Source organism: Poromitra crassiceps (assembly GCF_964638095.1).
Source record: "Poromitra crassiceps genome assembly, contig: HAP1_SCAFFOLD_1971, whole genome shotgun sequence".
Classification (NCBI taxonomy): Eukaryota; Metazoa; Chordata; class Actinopteri; order Beryciformes; family Melamphaidae; genus Poromitra; species Poromitra crassiceps.
The window spans coordinates 1-18,965 of record NW_028150446.1 but is presented as its reverse complement, the minus strand read 5'-3'; the positions used below and the strand labels follow the sequence as shown (position 1 = coordinate 18,965).

General features: G+C 40.6%; 1 protein-coding gene across 1 annotated transcript; it reads right to left on the bottom strand.

The window, feature by feature from the left end:
- Positions 1–1,566: 1,566 nt before the first annotated feature.
- On the bottom strand, positions 1,567–16,453 carry LOC310772102 (guanine nucleotide-binding protein G(I)/G(S)/G(T) subunit beta-1). The gene is made up of 11 exons (XM_083664561.1): positions 16,066–16,453; positions 11,139–11,248; positions 10,460–10,498; positions 10,272–10,378; positions 9,973–10,036; positions 8,285–8,447; positions 7,272–7,338; positions 6,490–6,691; positions 4,386–4,602; positions 4,111–4,226; positions 1,567–3,288 (listed from the first exon to the last, which is right to left on the bottom strand). The coding sequence occupies exons 2-10, from the start codon at positions 11,193–11,195 to the stop codon at positions 4,120–4,122; spliced, it is 1,023 nt and encodes a 340-aa protein (XP_083520687.1). The 5' UTR covers positions 11,196–11,248; positions 16,066–16,453; the 3' UTR covers positions 1,567–3,288; positions 4,111–4,119.
- Positions 16,454–18,965: the final 2,512 nt, after the last annotated feature.

Sequence of the window (18,965 nt, the reverse complement as noted above, 5' to 3'; positions counted from 1 at the left end):
TTTTTGTTTTGACTAGTAATGTAATATTATTTACATATATGCATAGAAAATATACATGATTGCATCATTACAGTACTGCAGGATAACAAAGGTAGTATCTCATGATGCTAAATATCAACAGCATTTCAATATTATTTTGTAGAAAAAGTTATGTGACTTTAAATTTGCTGTGTGGGGGTAGGCTACGCCTTAACCATTATAAAGAAAACAGTCTCTTTTGGCTAAACGTTAGCTAGCTAACACTAATGTTATCTGTGTTGCACAACGGGGATCCCCTTTGTGGAACACATTAAGGTAGGCTAATATCGTCATTTTTTCGGAATACTACTGACAAAACGGTACAGTTAATGGTAGGCCTACACATAAGATAAATGAAAGATGCAAATATATATATATATATATTAGTCAACACGTTATATAAGGACGGTACAATTAACTAAATCTAACCCACCTGACACAAAATGACAACTGCAAATCCAGGTTTCAGTCCCCGGAGTCCAGTCCTTTCTGCGAATTGCAGCGATCCATTTGGCTCTCTTTTCATTACCTTTCGGCAGCCTGTAAAAACATACCTCCGACGCCTTGTTGAATCTATTTTTACAGTTAAATGCACAACAGCATTTTCCCATTTTGCGGAAGCTGAACGCTAAACACCGTGTGACCCGGCGGCGGCACCTGGCTTGTTTAGACGTTTTGACACTCACTGCAGCTGAGTGGGCGTACCCGCACTGACTGTCGCGTCCGTGACGTCACGTGCATTCCCTCTACAGTCTGTACTTCGTGGGGGAGAATCATGCACCAAACGGAAGAGGAAGTTGAAAGGCGGGACTTCCGCTCATTCGTCCAATCAGAATTTAACATTAGCTAACTAGCTGTATACTGCTGTAGCTATCGTTAGCTAACGCTGATTAGTAAGACGAACGATAAGCTCAGTAACGTTAGCAACTTACCTCATCACTTTCGTTTAACTCTGGAATAAGTGCACGTCTTGCACGAGGTTCCTCCAAGCCGCGGATACATCGTTTACGTCTATCAGGGTCTTATTTCACCGGTTTCGTCGGCGTAGCTTCCATGGTAATTCTAAAGCACTGCTAGCATTAGCAACCTGCATCGGTTTAAGTTTCCGGGGGGAACATATTTTTCGTGGACACGCGTGTCGTGATTGGTCAGATTCCGTCGAACTTCCTTCCGGTCTGAAGGTTTTTTTCACTACTTCACGTACAGACGGTATGGCGAGAGCATTTGAAAATTGCGGAAGCCAACTCGTCTGTTCTAAGAGACTAGCTACGTTGTACCTTATTTTAATACATCCATGCGTTGTACTACTAGGATGTTGTAAAATGTAAATAAATAAGAGATATGACGGACTGAAACTTCAATTCATTTAGGCTACTTATTCAAATTTGACTTTTGCCAAAAACTCAGGTTTGGGGTGCAATATTGAAGACATTCACTTACAGACCCCCAGTATAGCATTTAGTTTATATATTATTTATTCTACAATAGCTACTTTCAAAACGAAGCGAGCCTCCACTGTGGCTTTCCGATTCAACTAAAGTCAACAAGAAAGATCTCAAACAGCTTTTTATTACATGTTCAATAACAGTACAATTTAGTACAGTATCTATCTTGCATCCAGCTCACCGTGGAACACCAACAGACTGAAATAAAATACAAAAAGTGAAAAGGTACGTAAGGGTGCAGAGCTCTATCATATTAATGGAAAGAGAAAAGGGAATCCATCTCAGTTGAATTGCATTTTCACTTGTGGCCACACACGAATACATCACATTTATTGTACATCATTGCAGAAAAAAGAAAAGTGAAAATATGTCATAACTTTAACAAAAGTGCTTCTGTATACAGTGAAATGTTCTGTCATTCAGATGCTTTCAATTTAAGACCAAGAAAAAAATGTACAAAAAGTTTTAGTATGGACAGGATGAGGACATTTTTGTTCCATTGAGTGTGGAGATTTCAAAGAGAGGGAGGACTGGTCAAGGATAGATTTCTCACAATGATTGTTATAATTATTACAAAAAATTGGCATCATTTGAACTGGTAAGCGTAATTTACACTAGGTATGCAGTCAATATTCAGTCCTTTCTCCATTCTTGCTCATTCTGGTGCATAGCGTTACCAGTATTAGTACATGATGTATGCAGTTTCAGCGAGCAGGGAAAAAAGCCTCCATTAAGTTCAAATTAAATCAATAGGTTATTCTCCTTTTGAGGACAAAAAAAAAAGTAAAAAAAAAAAAAGAAATCTAGGATTTTTTGCACCATTGAAAGCAAGTCTACAGCATGCACATCTAAATTAACTCATGGCAGACAAAATTAAATGTCTCAACCTAAAACATCAGACCATTATTTTTCAGACATTGATTTGTACATTTCATTCACAGAGTTGCAACTGCAGTCCCAAGCAAAGGAAGTGTCTATTTAGTCAGGCGAGGTGTTTCACTCCAAGTGGATACTAAACACAATCCCCCATCCATATCATAAAATCCAGCCATGCCCCAACAATCTCAGTACCCTACCTTGCTGCCCCATCCCATCCCATCCCACCCAAAGTCAAAGGCATGTACAAGAATTAAGGGGGTTAACTGGATAAAGTTACTCATAACTCCTTTTGTACTGGAATGCGCATTCATAACAACTTATAGCATGTGCTTGGTTAGTTAACATAGTATTAGTTGAGAGGCAAAGCTTCTTCATGTGCAAAAAGCTGTGATGAAACAAAAACAGCTAGTATATAAATACATCATGGACAAATCGAAAGCTGCTCATGTAATCTGATCAAGCTTTTGCTTCTGCATGGTTTCTCTCATCTTTCTTACATGATTTAACTTGATTAGAAAGACAAGCTGTAATTTCAAACATATCTAAAACCACTGAAGAAATATGACAAAAAGAAAGCCATCAAGAATAACAAACCATCCGAATATAATTCTTTAAAAAAAAAGTTAAATAATTTGTACAATTACACTCCAACATTTGCTTTCAAGACGCATACATTTGCATGGGATGATAGTGTTGTTTTCTCTTTCAAGGTAACATAAAATGGTCCAAGAAGGAATGCACAAGTTTCTGATTTGATACCACAGGAGATCCTTTTTTTAGTTAGGTGATAAAACAATTGTGCTCTTCTTTGTGTGGGAAAGTTGTTTGTTTCCCTTCGTTTTTGTGGTGTCTGAGTCAGTTTAAACAGTGTTGAAGAAGATGCTGTGAAATATAACATTCTGAAGTTGTAATGGTCTTCCAGTCAACTTTGGAGTTAAAATATCTTCTGAGGAACAAAAAAAAGAAAGTCAGAATTGAACTGAATGGCAACTTGTATCAAGTGTCATTTTAAAACGGTATAAAGTATTACAATTCACAGAAAGCCATTGAGCCATTCATAAATCAATAAATCAATGTCCTAGGAATTCAGGAGTGCTGCTTGTGTTCAAAAGCTCACATTCGTAGATTTGGCCTTGTCGGGATTTTCTATTTATTTATTTTTAGATTTGTTGGGAGCTTTAAAAAATCTAAAAGATTTCATTCTAAGGAATTCTATGATCCACTGCAATTGACCAAGTACAGTAGGTAACAGCTTAATGTATTGTTTTCAAAATACAACACTTCATTTCTACAGTCCTGTGACATCAGCTGTGCTGTCACAATTCACAGCAGCAATAAACCCCATGTATGTTTGAAAAAGGTACTGTTATCTGAGTAACATCCTGGACTTCATTTCTCAGTGGAATAACTGTACCAACTCTAAAGGCTAACTACATTAAATGCAAAATGAAAATCCTCTTCCCTAAACATCTGATCATTTTAAAAGTGAAAATACCACATTTGGTGGAGGGCCTTTGGCCTCAATCACCTTTAGCTATGTTAAATTAATTTTCCAACTATACTCTTAGGGGCAGATTTTAGTTTGAGTTTAAGGCATTTTGCCATAAAGGACACAGAGGAACTGCAGGATAATATCAAGGGCCCTTATGCATGAATTCTGTGAAGTGCAAACTGCTCATGTTTAAACCACTGCAATACACAATTATAAATTGAATAAGGCTGCTTCTAGTGAAAGAACATTATGAAACAATTGCACACAAAAAATCACCTTCAGGCTTCAATTCCAGATCTTCAGAAAACTGTCCCAGGATCCTGTTGCAACTGCCATACCATCATCAGTAACTCCGAGGCAGCTAACACGGTTGTCGTGTCCAGCCAACACACCTAGAAGAGTACCATAATTGTTAATCTGGCCTACAGGGAAACATGAAAATCCCAAATATACAAACATTTATATGTACAGTATTTGGAGTTATTTTCCAATTCACTATTACTTAAACCAAGAGTAAGTTTGCAACGTGAGTTGGAGTTCCGATTACTAACCGGCACGGTCAGCCTTTAGTGTGTCCCACACGTTACAGTTGAAGTCATCATATCCAGCCAGGAGGAGGCGGCCACTCTTTGAGAATGCGACGGAGGTGATGCCACAGATGATATTGTCATGAGAGTAGATCATTAATTCCTGATCGGCACGCAGATCAAACAGCCTGCAGGTGGCATCATCAGAGCCCGTTGCAAAGGCATTGCCATTGGGGAAGAACTGTAAATTACAAAAGAGGAATGATCAATACACAAACAAGGAGGACATCTACAGTATATGAATTACCACTAGTGATGCAGGGTCAGGGTTTTTTGATACCAGCACCCAGACAAAATGTGTTAACTGAGCACCCGAACCGCAAACTGCCAATTTAGGGTACGTTTACAATAATACTGTTTCCTTTTAAACCGCATATCTTTTGCTAAGGTTTGAGTGCGTACCAGTGCTAAAACTCCAAAGTTGCGTTGTAGTGTGGGTGGGCAGAAATTGAGACTTTTGAAAGCGATGAGTATTTTCCCTGTACATGTTCCACTGTACTGTGGAATATTTCTTTTCTAAATAACTGTACTTTTGGCCAAATTTGTCTCAGTTGGCTATGCTGGAGCAATAGATGTGCCCATCAAAACAGTCTCCAAGCACATTTCCCTACAGCAGTGATTCCCAAACTGTGGGCCGCAGCCTACTAGTGGGCCGTGGAGGTACTACAGGTGGGCCGCGAGTGGTCTGCCAACATTCCCGATTTTCGCGGGCAATCAAACGGCTGTAGCAGGGTCATTTTTAAGGCTACAGTGGAGATCCTGTTATCAGAAGAAACTACAAGACCTAAGGCATCCATTGATCCCACCCATTATGCTCGTTTGTCTGGAAGGATAATGCTCCAAAACGTAGGTTAAATTTGGGCAAAGGAAAACTTTTTCAAAGGAGTCCCTTGACCTCCCAGCTCATACAGAGCTGGAAAGCTGTTGGGTATGCTTGGACACCACAGGAAGAAAGCTCCTCTCAATAGCTCCAGTTAACAGAAGTATATATCCAAATGTCTGATGGTCTCAATCACTACTTCCAAGTCTTCTTCAATAGAGCATGATGTTCATTTAGTGATTTATGGTACCTTTTCGAGTAAAATAGACGATAAAGCAGACTACAGTATGTTTTGGGGCGTGATTGACAGGTTGCCTATCCAGTGATCATACAGAGAAGAGCCATTATCCAAATTTACGTCACTTCTGACTAAAAAATAACCAAAATGGTGACGGTGAAAAAGCCAACCTCAAAGCATCAAAACAGGAGTCCAAAAACCAATGGGTGATGTCACGGTAGCGACGTCCATACGGTTACATTATACGGTCTATGACCGTTATGGCGTAACGCTTCTATGATCATTCAACCATTTCTATAGTAACAGCACGTAGCCTAATGTTTCTATGATCACTCAATCATTTCTATAACGGCACTGTTTCTATAATAATTCAGTAATGGTTTTAATTGCCACAAAAAAGGGCAAAGCAGTCAAGTGTATTTTTACAGTCATGGCACCAGAGAGAGAGCACACAGAGACACACAGAGTCTGTGTGTTTGAGAGAGAGAGAGAGAGAGAGAGAGAGAGAGAGAGGTCATGTCAGTCTCTCTGTGCATCCGTCTGTGTGAAAGAGTTTTTAATTATGGGTTACTCGTTCTGCTGTAGTTAAGATATCTAATAACACTGCTTTGTCACTTTCTGACACACCTGCCTGTATCTATCCTATTTTCTAGTAAGCTGACCCGAACCTACCCGACGCGCGGGTCAAGGGTCAACCCGCGCATCACTAATGATGCATCACTAAACTCGACAAACGTTGACATTAGTCCTCGAGGCGGACAGGCATGGAGGCAGCCATTATTGTTTTGCTACCGGCGTTCCTGATTGGCCGGGTTACAATGTCAACTATGAGGCGGGTCGCTGATTGGCTAGAACACTTTACAATTTCTGCAAATACCCTCCCAGGGCTTGAGGGCAGATGGTCTTGTAGCACGAAATGAAATGTGAGTTCACGTTTACCAGGCTACAGCTCGGTAGTAAGGTGACTGGAAAGTGTAAATGTACAGTTTCACGTATTGTAAACTACTTACACAGATGGCGTTGATGTCAGACTCGTGGCCAGTAAATGTCTGTCTGCACATGCCCTCTCGGACATCCCAGAGTTTAGCAGAGGCATCACATGCACCAGAGACGAATAACCTTGTATCAGGAGCCAATGACAGGCTCATGACATCCCCTGTGTGTCCAGCAAATGTGGTCGTCTGCTGGCCAGTCTCAATGTCCCAAAGTGCACTACAAAATGAAATATGGGATTAGAAAGATCTGCTTACCAATTCTCCAACCTTTCTCAAATGTTTACAAGCCCCTTTCAAATGTTAAAAGTAGAATAACTTTGTTCAAACCCAAGGATACAAAGCCATGTATATGCAAGTCTAAAGCAGGGATACTCAACTTGCTTTCCCCGAGGGCCACTTTTGTGAAAAGATAGGAGGCCAGGGGCCAGTTAATAAACAAATATACATTTTTCTGTAGCAGATTGTAGGTTTTTGGGGTGTCAGCTGGAGTTTAGTCTGATGCTGTTGTGCACACCGGATAGTTAGTTAGGTTAAGTTAGTTAGGGTAAGTACATACATACGTAAGTGCCTGGGTAGCGAGCAGACGGCGGTATTTGACAATTTAGCTGGAGCTCAGTCAAACTTTATTTCATGTTAGTTTTTTATTGTGAATTAGATTCTAATTCACAATGAAAACTAACGTGAAACTATTAGAAAATGGCCGGGGGGCCACTCTGCACCCTGTCGCGGGCCGCATCTGGCCCCCGGGCCGCAAGTTGAGTATCACTGGTCTAGTGGTCTAAAGCCTCTATACTTACCAAGTGGTATCTCCAGAGCTTGTAACAATCTGGTTGTCATCAACAAAGCGACAACAGGACAGGTAACCTGGTATTCACAAAATACAGCAATCATTCAAAATGAATTATATGTAGGATTTCCAAATCAGCAATGAAACATGACTGTCAAATCAACAGTCGTATTTGCATTTATGCACCACCAGAATTATAAACGGCAGTGACTTCTTCTACCTATTGTATGAAATATGTACATATAGTCAATTGCAGTTTGCTAGGTCTTTCATCACAATGCTAATTGCTAGAGAGTTACAGAGATAGAGAAGTGACACACCAAAGAAAGAGTAGGCCATATACTAGGGGTGGGAGAAAAAATCGATTCACCTAAGTATCGCGATTTTTAATGTCACGATTTTTTGGATCGATCTTTTATTCCAGAATCGATAATCGCAAATTAAAAAAAAAAAAAAAAAAAAAATTTTTTTTTTTTTTTTTTTTGGTGCTTGCAGTCAGGCCACTCACTGAACAGCAGGCTAGGCGCCGCCTACTGGTTTACTAGTGGTTTTATTACTTTATTAGTTAGTCTGAAGTAATAATTACACTTCAGGGTTAAAGTGGGTGCATCTCATTGTAAAATTGGACTTCAAACGGCCCAAATCTGGCTTCAAACGGCCCAAATTTCACGCGCGTTGGCCCATATCGGCCTGGCCTGCTTGGTATCTAATGCCCGGCCTGAATTATGATCCCAGTCCGCCCCTGTTTTTAACTATATCGCCCAGCCCTACTCATGATATATAATATACAGTCTCTAGTGTATGATTCAACTTTTCCCATGTTCTAATCTAGTGTAAAAAAGCAAACAAACTGAAAAAATAAAAGAAAAAAATAAACAAAAATCGCAATAAATCGTAATATCGAATCGCAATAATCGTAGAATCGCAATAATCGTGAATCGCAATATATATCGAATCGGCACCAAAGTATCGTGATAGTATCGAATCGGGAGATAAGTGAATCGGCACAGCCCTACCATATACCTGTATGTCCAGCGAGCTCACGGCTCACACGTACATTCCCCTCGCGGGTTTTCAGGTTGTAAATGGAACAGATGTTGTCTAAACCTCCACAGGCCACGTAATTTCCTGAAGGTGCATATGCACAAGTCATGACCCAGGAAGAGCGAAGAGGAATGGCATGAACCTAGAACGAGACAAAAACACAAATTCATTGCAATGCAATACAATCAATGCACTTATTTTTGCAAAAGTAAATGGACTGTATTTATAGAGCGCATTTTATATAGTCTATCGACTACCCAAAGCGCTTTTACATGAATACTTCACATTCACCCAGTCACACACAGACGGCATCTGCAGCCATGCAAGGCACCAACTGCTCATCGGGAGCGGTTAGGGGTTCAGTGTCTTGCTCAAGGACACTTCGACACGCTACCGGGAGGAGCCAGCCTCGAACCGGTAACCTTACGATTCCCAGGCGACAGCTCTACCTCCTGAGCTAATGCCGCCGCCCCTGAACTACACAGGGCCATACAGTAGGCCTATATCATCTGATCTGTTCAAAGGTAACAAAATACATGGCTGCTGAAGGTTCATAAGGGTTGCAAAGTTAAAATGACTGGCACCATAAAACTTTGCGTCACAATTATTGAGAAAAGCCGCTGCAAAATCAAGCATTTTTGATCGCAATAATCACAACAAAAAACCCTCTACGAAATCCTGGAGGGACTGGTTAATGGTCCATCTGATCCTTTTTGTGATTGCTCACACACTTCCTCTGCTGGTCTTCTATCCTGATTTTAATTTTCTACTGGCTAATGATCTTAGTTAAAATAACATATCTAATGCTGCAAAATACTCAGGGCATGTATAATAGGGCTGTGAATCTTCACTGGCCTCACGATTCAGAGGGCTACGATTCGATTACGATTATCGATGCATCTCGATGCATCTTAAATCGATGCATCACTTTTTTCCCCCAATATATGATTTATTTTTTCTCACTTTCTTTTTTGCATTGTATTATGATCCATAATTAAAATAAACAACTGCATGTACTTCCATTATATTTTATTTGATTATTAAAAATAAATAAATAATTTAATAATCGACTTTTGACATTTGTGAATCGATGCAGAATCGTGCACGTCCGCATCGCGATGCACCTTATAATCGATTATTTTTGACACCCCTAATGTATAATGCCAAAATTGAACGTAGCAGATGTTTGCAGATCATGGTAAGTGGTAGTGTGGTACAAAAGGCATGCTTTGAGGTTTTGATCGTCACTTTGCCCTGTTGGGACTGTATTACAGACCAGTGTTCCCTGCAAACTGAGAGGAACATAGCTCTACAGTGAAGTCACTCTAAATTTAATCTAAAACTAGAAAAATACTACGCAGGCTGAAAATAACCACATAGCTTCTAACTCCCCCACAAAAAAGCAAATGATAAATCAATATTTTGCACTATGATATTTTACCTCGTCGTTATACATTTCTGAATCTCTGCTTAAATGAGCTAGGTTATTAGTTTTTAGTGTGAACATGTGACTATTGTTTCTGTCAATGACAGGCCACTATAACTCAAAGTGCCATGAGAGGGCTGGGTGGGGACTGTGCCAAACAAATTTCAGCCAAGGGGTATCACGTTTTTGAGATCAAATGTTTGTCAAAAATGTTTACCAAATTCCGCCATGAAAGACTTACTTTGTTTGTGGTATAGCTGTCCCAAATAATGAGTTTTCCATCTTGGGAGGCACTGACCAAGAGCCTGTGAAAATGAGACCGGGAGGATGATTGAGTCACAGGTATAACACAACATTTATTTATCTGGTAACCTAGGCCCTAGGGCCATGAACAAGCTATGAAAACAAAAATGCCAAGCAACATTAAAAAAAACATGCTATTTTCCCTGGTGGCTCATCTGGTAGAGCGGCGTAAACAAGATCTTCCAACAAAATGTACCGTACATGTAATTCATAATTACTTCCAAGTGTTTCGTTTACCTGGAATCTGTTCCCCAATGCATGGCATAAATTTTGGCCAAATGCCCCCTCAACGTTCGTCTTGTACGCATCTGAATTCGGCCAACAGGGTCGATATTAGCTGTGATCTGGAAAATACACAGCACCTTAGTTAATTTGGGAGCCAGTGTTTTTCAAGAGAAGGAATAGATTATTGGGTTAAATTGTACCTGTGATAGCGTGGCATCTGCACATGCTTTCCTGGCATCCTGAAAGAAGCAAAAACAATTAAGCAAAATCTTTGGAGGACAGTTTGTCTCAGTATCTTGCATTGTATTGTTTCATATGCTTAACTTGCATCAAAATGTCCATGTTCTTTATGAATAACTGATGGTACTGTATACGGGTACAGTAAGTGTTTAAAGCTGCATTCAGCTGTGTTTTTGTGTTAAATGCCTCTATATTCTGACAGCAATCACTAAAATAGAGTGTTTGGTCAGTAACTTGGAACTCCCAACCCCCCGCTGCCCTCTATCTCTCTCTGGTAGGCCTGCATGCAGGGCAGACGTATCTCCGCAACCGTAACTCATGGATGAAAAAAATACATGTAGTCCTTTATAGGCATCGCGATCTGACGTTCCGTTTTCCAGAAAATGTCAACATTTCTCTGATTGGATGCCTCTAAAGAACTATACCTGTATGTATTTTTTCACCCCGAATCGAACGCCGCAATCCCTGAGTCTCTACCAGTTACAGCGATACGTTCGCCCTGCTTGCAGGGCTACAGAAGAAGGGACAGAGTTACTGACCAAACACTATTTCAGTGATTGCTGTCAGAATATAGAGCCATTTAACACTTATTTTAACACAAAAACATCGCTGAATGCAGCTTTAGTGCCGCTCACTCACTCTGATCTGATTCTTGAGCTGCTCTGCCTCCTGGCGTAACTGGTCCAGTTCACTCATTTTTCCTCCGCTTTTTCGATGACCTTACTCCAGCTGCCGGGACACTTGTTGATCTAAAAAGAGAATGAAGGGAGCCACTTTAATCAGTCACACAAATCTTTATGGAAAAAAAGATCATGAATTAAGAATGAAAAACTCATTGGGCCTCATTTTGAGCTATAAGCAATGTGGGTTTGAGCCCAGTTCAGAGACAACCAGATTCTTAATTGCAGTAAGCATTGGGTGGGGGGTGATAGTCCAATCATCTACATTAGGTCAAATTTGTATTGGCAAGTTAACGGTTCAACCTTACTTTCCCACCTCAATGTCATTGACATAACCCTGACACACAATTGAGACTGCCAGACAAATCCTGTTAAGGCATGACTTGATCTGAAAAGCAGCCATCATCCTGTTGATCTCAATCCTTGGGATATTCCGATTTTTTGCCAAGTGATCAATAAGCCACTTATATCAAGACATAAAAATAAAAAAAATCAAGTAATGTCCTTAGCAGTAGCACACTCCCAATATAATCAGCATAACTTCAACTACATCAAATCACATTTGTCAAAGCAATTTAATACAAATCAACCTCTGTTTTAATTAAATTATTTCAAGACTAACAGTTTTGGGGGGACCCAGGTCTGATGCTGAAGTGCCCTTCCTTCACAACACAGGGCCGTGCAAAACAGATAACTTTGTACTCAAATCCATCTAGTGAAATATATAAATGTGTTTTTTTTACAAACAAAAATGGAGGATACACACAACATTTCCAACAAATACATTCAATTGGCATCTCTCACAGATTGAGAATCAGGGTAAATGTACTTTGGATGTACGGTACTTTGACTTTATTTTTACTCACAATACAATGACTGAATTATGCAGGATCTGCATAACATGACCAAAAGACAAGTGTCCTGGGGCAAGCTGCATGACCTTTTGAAGATTAGGACTTCCAGATATTCTATTCTGCTTATCTTATATAATAAGAATGTGAAGTGTCTGTGTGTGTGTGAGCAAATTGTGTTGGGCCACAGCTATGCCATTTTACACGCAATCACGCTGAATCTTTCAGGAAATGCAAAGAGCAGCCCTGTGAGTGACCCAACATAGCCACATTTAATATTAGGTCATTACGGCAGATTAATGGTCAAACTTGTGATGCTGCGCAGGCAGCGTAATTATGTGCAGCCGCCACCGTTCTGCATGGAGGCTACACTAGAAGCATATTCAGCTAGTACTTCTTTGTAATGCACACACTGCCTCTTTAAAAATGTCACTTTGATCTAAGTTGGAGTCTATGCAAGATGTTCTCACATGATGAATGAAGCTTTGTCCATTTGTATTCTGATACAGCAAACAAGCACTTAACAGAGATATCTGCACAACTCAGGGAAAAAGCTCAAAGGGGCAACATTACAATTGGTAAATAAAGACAGTAGGCAGATAAACTAATTGACTAAAGAAAACTAAACTTACTAAGCGGGGCATTGTGCCATTCACTTAAACGCCCCTTGACACCCCAGGCACCTTACCTGTTGTATTTCAGTCAGTAGGCCTAGGCTATGTCACAGTCAGTAGGCCTAGGCTGTGTCACAGTCAGTAGGCCTAGGCTGTGTCACAGTCAGTAGGCCTAGGCTATGTCAGAGGTTTTCAAGACAGGACTGACAATCTTCTACAATACATGATTATTTTTAGGTCCTCTGATTGGTTGATCTTTTCAAACACAGGTTATCCTCTTACTGATTAATCATCTAATAAACACATGATGGAATGTAGCCCAATAACTGAGTAGCATCATCAAGTGACTGAATGCCATGCTCACTTTGAAAACCTCTTAAATCCCATGGATAACAACATTGTCTCGGAGGTGGGTAGAGTTTTATTGTGATTGATAGCGTGTATATCGTGTGCAGCCACGGCGTTGTTGGCAAGTCGGCGTTGAAGTGGCTGTAGAGACGGCGCATTTGAGACTCTGAAGGAAGGACGGCTGATGAGTCTCGCGTTGAGGCTAGGTAACAACCTACAACTACTGGCAATGCTGCACACAGGGAAGATAACATTGAAGTTGCTAGAAGCTGTTGTCCAGAGCTCTAGTAGAAATACAGGGCTTTTTGTCAAAGGTGAAAGGCTAACTCCTTGAATAGTTGGAAATATGAAACTGCTTTTCAGTGATTCATGATTAAATTCAAAAAATAGCGTTGAATCAAATTACTCTAAAGGCAAACCCCAAAGTGGGATAGCCTGAGTTCAGAATCTAAATCTGGCTTTTAATTTCCCGCTTCAGAAATATTATTTGTAAATCGACCTCTATGGATGCTGACAGTCTGGAGTTCCTCTGCTTCATCACTTCTCCTTTCCATGCGCCTGATCAGGGTCAGCTGACTGCACGATAAACAATGAGTTGTGGCAAACAGCCTGAAGTTGTGGCTTATTACTAGCTGCTCTCAGGTCTGCAGGCTGTGCCTGCTGCTCCCTGAAATCCAAGGTACTTTCTACATTTCCATATGAAAAGTATAGATTATGCTAATGTCTAAATAGGAACAAATGCATTTTCTCAAAGGACAAGTTAGTTAATCTGTTGTGTTGTATGATAATGCCATGTTTCACATGTCTAAAGCTGGATCATAGAAAAGACCATAACCAGCACTATCACTGAGCAACCCCATAATCCTGAAAGCTAAAAGCCTCAGTCAGTGAGTGTCTAATCCTTCCCATGCCCACTAACATAAACAGCTGGCAAAGCCAGCCCAGACATCAGAAATGTTTCCCGTTTATAAAAGGATGTGTATAAGCTTAATTCTTTTACACACCACATGATTAAAGCAAGTGCCTGGATTTTCACACTACTGGTGCTATCGCTAGCCTAACAAGGTCTCTTTTCCAACTGCCCAATGTGACTATTGGTTCCATTATTGTTTGGATGAACTGGAATGAGGTTGCATTTTCAGATTCCATTCCATACACGTTAAGAAATGTCAGTTGAAAATTAAAACATAATTAGCAGTTAATCGTTTTGTGATGAAAACACCTGATTTAACTATTGTATGGAAATGAATGGAATTAAGGCTATATGCATCTATAAAGCAAGCAATAACATTCTATGCGGCTATATGCATCTATAAAGCAAGCAATAACATTCTATGCATCGTATGCACAGGTTTACTCAACACTGAGGTGTAGTGTACCGACAGTCATTGTGTGCAGGAATGGTTAACGTTACCATGATTTGCCTCCAACAGTAGGATGGTTTGCATCATATTTGAATGCCTGCTGAATAGCAGTCTCTGTCAGTTTGTTACTCTATTTTGGAAGGTTGGTCTACAAACACACTATTCATAACCCAGCTAAATAATTCTTGCAGCTCAACACAATAATATAGTAAAAATAGTCTAGTGGTTCAGAATGATAGTATCTGAAGACGGTTTCGAAATACCCTGAGCGCCACAAACATAATGCTAATCCGACTTGCACTGATGGAAATCTGAGAAGATGCACCTAAACGCCATCTTGCAGACTGCTGCCCGCTAGTTAGCTTGCTAGTGGGCTAGTGTAGGCCTGCAGAGTTGAGCTAGTATCCATGGAAGGGATTTAGCCAGTAACATAGCGACAATTCTGCTTATGATTTAAGAATGACGCAATCAAAGTCCTGTGCCACTACCCTTATCGATGTAACGTACTTAACTTGAGAACAGCTCTAACGTGACCACACTACCATTAAATTTTAGCTACCGTTGTAAGCTTCTAACATTACGACAGCCACTTCTGGGAAGACTCCGCTGCTCTTCCGTAATTAACGTTACATGGATTGCTGCTGGGTAACGTTAGCTAGCTTTCAAGCCAATGTAGTGAGAAGTATACTGACTACTCCGGGCTGTTTGCTTTGCCTGAAGAAATCCAATTAGTTGGATGCTAACAATCGCGTTAAGCCCAACTGTGCCCATTTAATTTGATTACGACGTATACGTTATCTAAACTAGCAAAGGACCCGAGCCTGTAGAAATTGCAAGGTCGGGTGGTGGCCTGTTTGACTTTAATGAGCAACAACTGCAATAACTGATACTTCAGATGCATATGAATTTCATCCGGTAGCTATAACGTTACAACTATTTTACCTCCCATAGTTTTAAAACCATTAACCAACGCAACAAGCGAATTAACTAACTTCAACATCACTGCAAGAGGCGGTTCACCGGGGCGACCGTTTCGTTGTAGACTGAGACAGACAAATGCAGGCTGCTTATGTTAGGTTCGGCTTGTAAAAACAGGGTGTTAACGCTATCCAAAATAACTCACGCTAACATTTGCTATACATTTGTTAACGGGACGTTTTATTGTTCCAGCCGGGCAAGGGGCTGTCGTCAACTGTAACGTTAACCTGTATACTGTATAAATTCACTGAAATGTGAATTTTGTCGTATGCAACTAACGTCATTAACTATAAAGCTAACGTTAGCTGAGCTGTACCGTTAACATTGTAGTAGTCACCACTACCCGTTATTAGTTCCAACTTCAAGCCATTTAGGCCCAGAAGCACCTCCGCTGGCCCATCATTGACATCAAGCTTCACACGCTAACGTCACTTCACAACGCCAACTAGCAGCATTTAACCGAATAAATGAGTGGTAAGCCAACGTTGGTTACGCGCATGTTAGTCTAATTGCATGATGTTTATCCAATGCAAATTGTTCCCAGTAGCTACACATCTGGCTGTTGTCTTGCCTATGAGATAAGTAGCTAACCACAGCTAACGTTAAACACTAGCAAGCTATCGCTAATGTTACCCCACCCCGGGCACTTCTATTATGCCAGAATTCAACAGCTAGGTTTAACATGCTTGCAGTGTATATCAAAGCAGCATTAATGTTGGGTTCATCCTTACCTGTTTCAATTTGCGTTTGTTTTTATGTTTTTGGCATTGACTGGAAAAGAAAACGGTGTATCCCTTCAATCCACGCATCAACGAACACCGAAAAGCTAGCTTACAAACTAGCTAGCCAGCTAGTTTTCTGAGGAGCAGCCCTTCCCGAACGTAGGCTATGGTTGGGGAGCTTGACAACCTCAGTCAACCAACCGGAGAGGGGAGGGGGGATCACACCCACTAACTAGCCCTGCTGTAGCCTACTGAAAACACGGTATTGCTCGTATGCCCAGACAGACAAAAGAAGAGGTTTAAATTCAGTATACTTGATTCAACAAGATAGTCTACTCTCTCCTTTTTAGCCAGGCTTAACTTCTGCCCTTTCCGTAGTAATGCTGTCCGTCCATCGAACGATGAGATGGGCGCGGTAACCCTGCAATCAGCTGTGGGAAACCCCACGCTGCAGCAGCGATAAGAGAAGCTTCGATTGGTGTCTAGAGATGATAAAATGTGTATCTTTATTTTATTTAACCTTTATTTATACAGGAGGGACATTGAGAGCAAACTGTCTTTTTCAAGGACGCCCTAGCAATTAAAAAAAAAAAACAATTACAAAATTGTGGTAGCTAGGCCTACATATAAAACAATAAAAATCACATGAAAATCACAGATGCAGACAAATGAAATAGGAGGGCTACGAAAAAACAAGTGCAATATGACCATAATCAAAGACAGACATTATTAGACATTGCACAATGGTCTTTCCCTTCAGCTTTTTGGTTAGGTGAGGTTAATGATCACTTTGAGAAATGCGTAGGATTTATAATTTGGAATTTAGATTTTTAGCTTCAGAATTTGTGATTTGTTTGGTTTCATTGCAACTGAAAGGCTGAGTCAGGCAGGCCCCAGTGTGGCAGCTAATAAAGGAAGTGATATTACAAATTCTATAGTGCAGTACCCATCCCCCCTCCCCTTCCCCCCATTCACACATTCATGATCTCCCACTCTTCACGCCCCCTGATTGGTTGAATTGCACACAATTCGACACTGCACTTTCTTGGGTCCCTGGCAGCGCACCTGCCAAGTTCAAACGTTTGTTGACGTTAGTTGGTATCTTCTCACTGACTCACACCAGGTGGGAAAGAAACCAGGAGAGAGAGAGATGCTGCACACCAGGAGTGAGAGACACACACCAGACACACACCGGGGGAGATAGAATAGCAGCCTGTGCGCAGCATCGGGGCAAACTGGCACTGCAGTGTAGCTACTTGGCTGCCATTCATCAGTGTCTTGAAGCTAGGTGCTGGGACCAGCCGTCTAAATGATGACAGGGACTTCTACAGAGGCACCATTGAAAGCCTGCTGACTGGCTGCTTCACCACCTGGTACGGGAACTGCACCACCATGGACCGCAGGGCGCTAAGAAGGGTGAGGCACACGGCCCAGCACGTAACAGGATGTGAGCTGCCAGAACTGCAAGATCTGTACAACCAGCAGTGCCTCAGGAGGTCCATGAAGATCATCAAAGACACAATCCACCCCCACAACAGTCTGTTCTCCCTGCTACCCTCAGGGAGGAGATACAGGGTCCCAAGAGCACGCACAAATCGCTTGAGGGACAGTTTCTTCTCGCAGGCCACGAGACTCCTTAACATATACAAATAGTGTAGTAGCCGTACTGTACCTGACTGCAGCTGCTACCATCACGTATGACTAATGTTCAATAGTATGTTAATTAGGCATATGCTATTTGCACCTAACAGAATGTTATTATGTTTAATTATGTTTAAAGTATGTTCATGCCATTTGCACATATGTGCCACCTCTTGTTTTTAATTATTTTTTATTTTATTTTTGCACTATGTTGTAACGGAGTCTACAGCACAAGAATTTCACATGTGATACTTGTACTACGGAGTGACAATAAAAATCTTGAATCTTGATTTGTATGCAAAAAAAAATTCATAAATACATACATTTCACTCAGACCAAAACTAAAAAAAAAATCGAAAAAATATTTTCTTTAAATCCGCAATTTTGTTTAACGTTTTGGTCCCAGTTAAATGTTATGCGGTCTCCCCTGTTACTAAATATATCTGAACCGTTTGGTTTGAAGTAGTAAAACTTTTTATAAGCATTTTACAAAATGTATATGGGAAAATAAATGGTGGATGAAAATCTCTGGTACACTGCTGAAGCAGGAAGTGACGTTCACTTTGGCTCTCTATTGCTTGTGAACAGTGTAGCAGGCCCACTGCACCAATGAAGGCAGCAGCCTCCCTGTCATCATCCAGGCTACAAAATGCCCTTGTACCCGTTTGTAGCCCCTCCTCCTGCCCCAAAATAACTCAACTCAGTAATGTCAGCTACATCACAAACTGATCATATTTCTAAATGCATCTAACAGCAATTACTGTCTTCTTTTAACAGTGACAAGAAACATTCAAAAATGTCAACCGCTTAAAAACTATCAACTATCAATTTCTAAAGATATACATGATAGGACACTATCAGAATCAGAAATACTTTACTGATCCCAGAGGGATTAGAAGAACTTTGCACATCTCTTTTCCAGGACAGGTGCGTAGGACAAGGACAAACTAAGCGTTCATAAATGGTAAAAAGGGAGTCCCGCACACTGTCCAAACTTGCAATAACAGTTTATTCTCTGACGTTTCAGTCTCTGACCTTTTTCAAACTAACGCTTTGTTTGATCCCAGAGGGGAAATTGAGTAATGCTGTAGTTGCTCACATTCAGATAGGGAAAATAAGAATAGAAATACGACAATAAAATAGAAATAGACATAGGCTATATAAATAAAGTGTCAAATATGTGCCTTATCTGACAGTCTTTATCAAAAGTACTATTGAGTAAGAAGTGAGAGCGAGTTATTATGTAAGATACATAATATTGTATTATA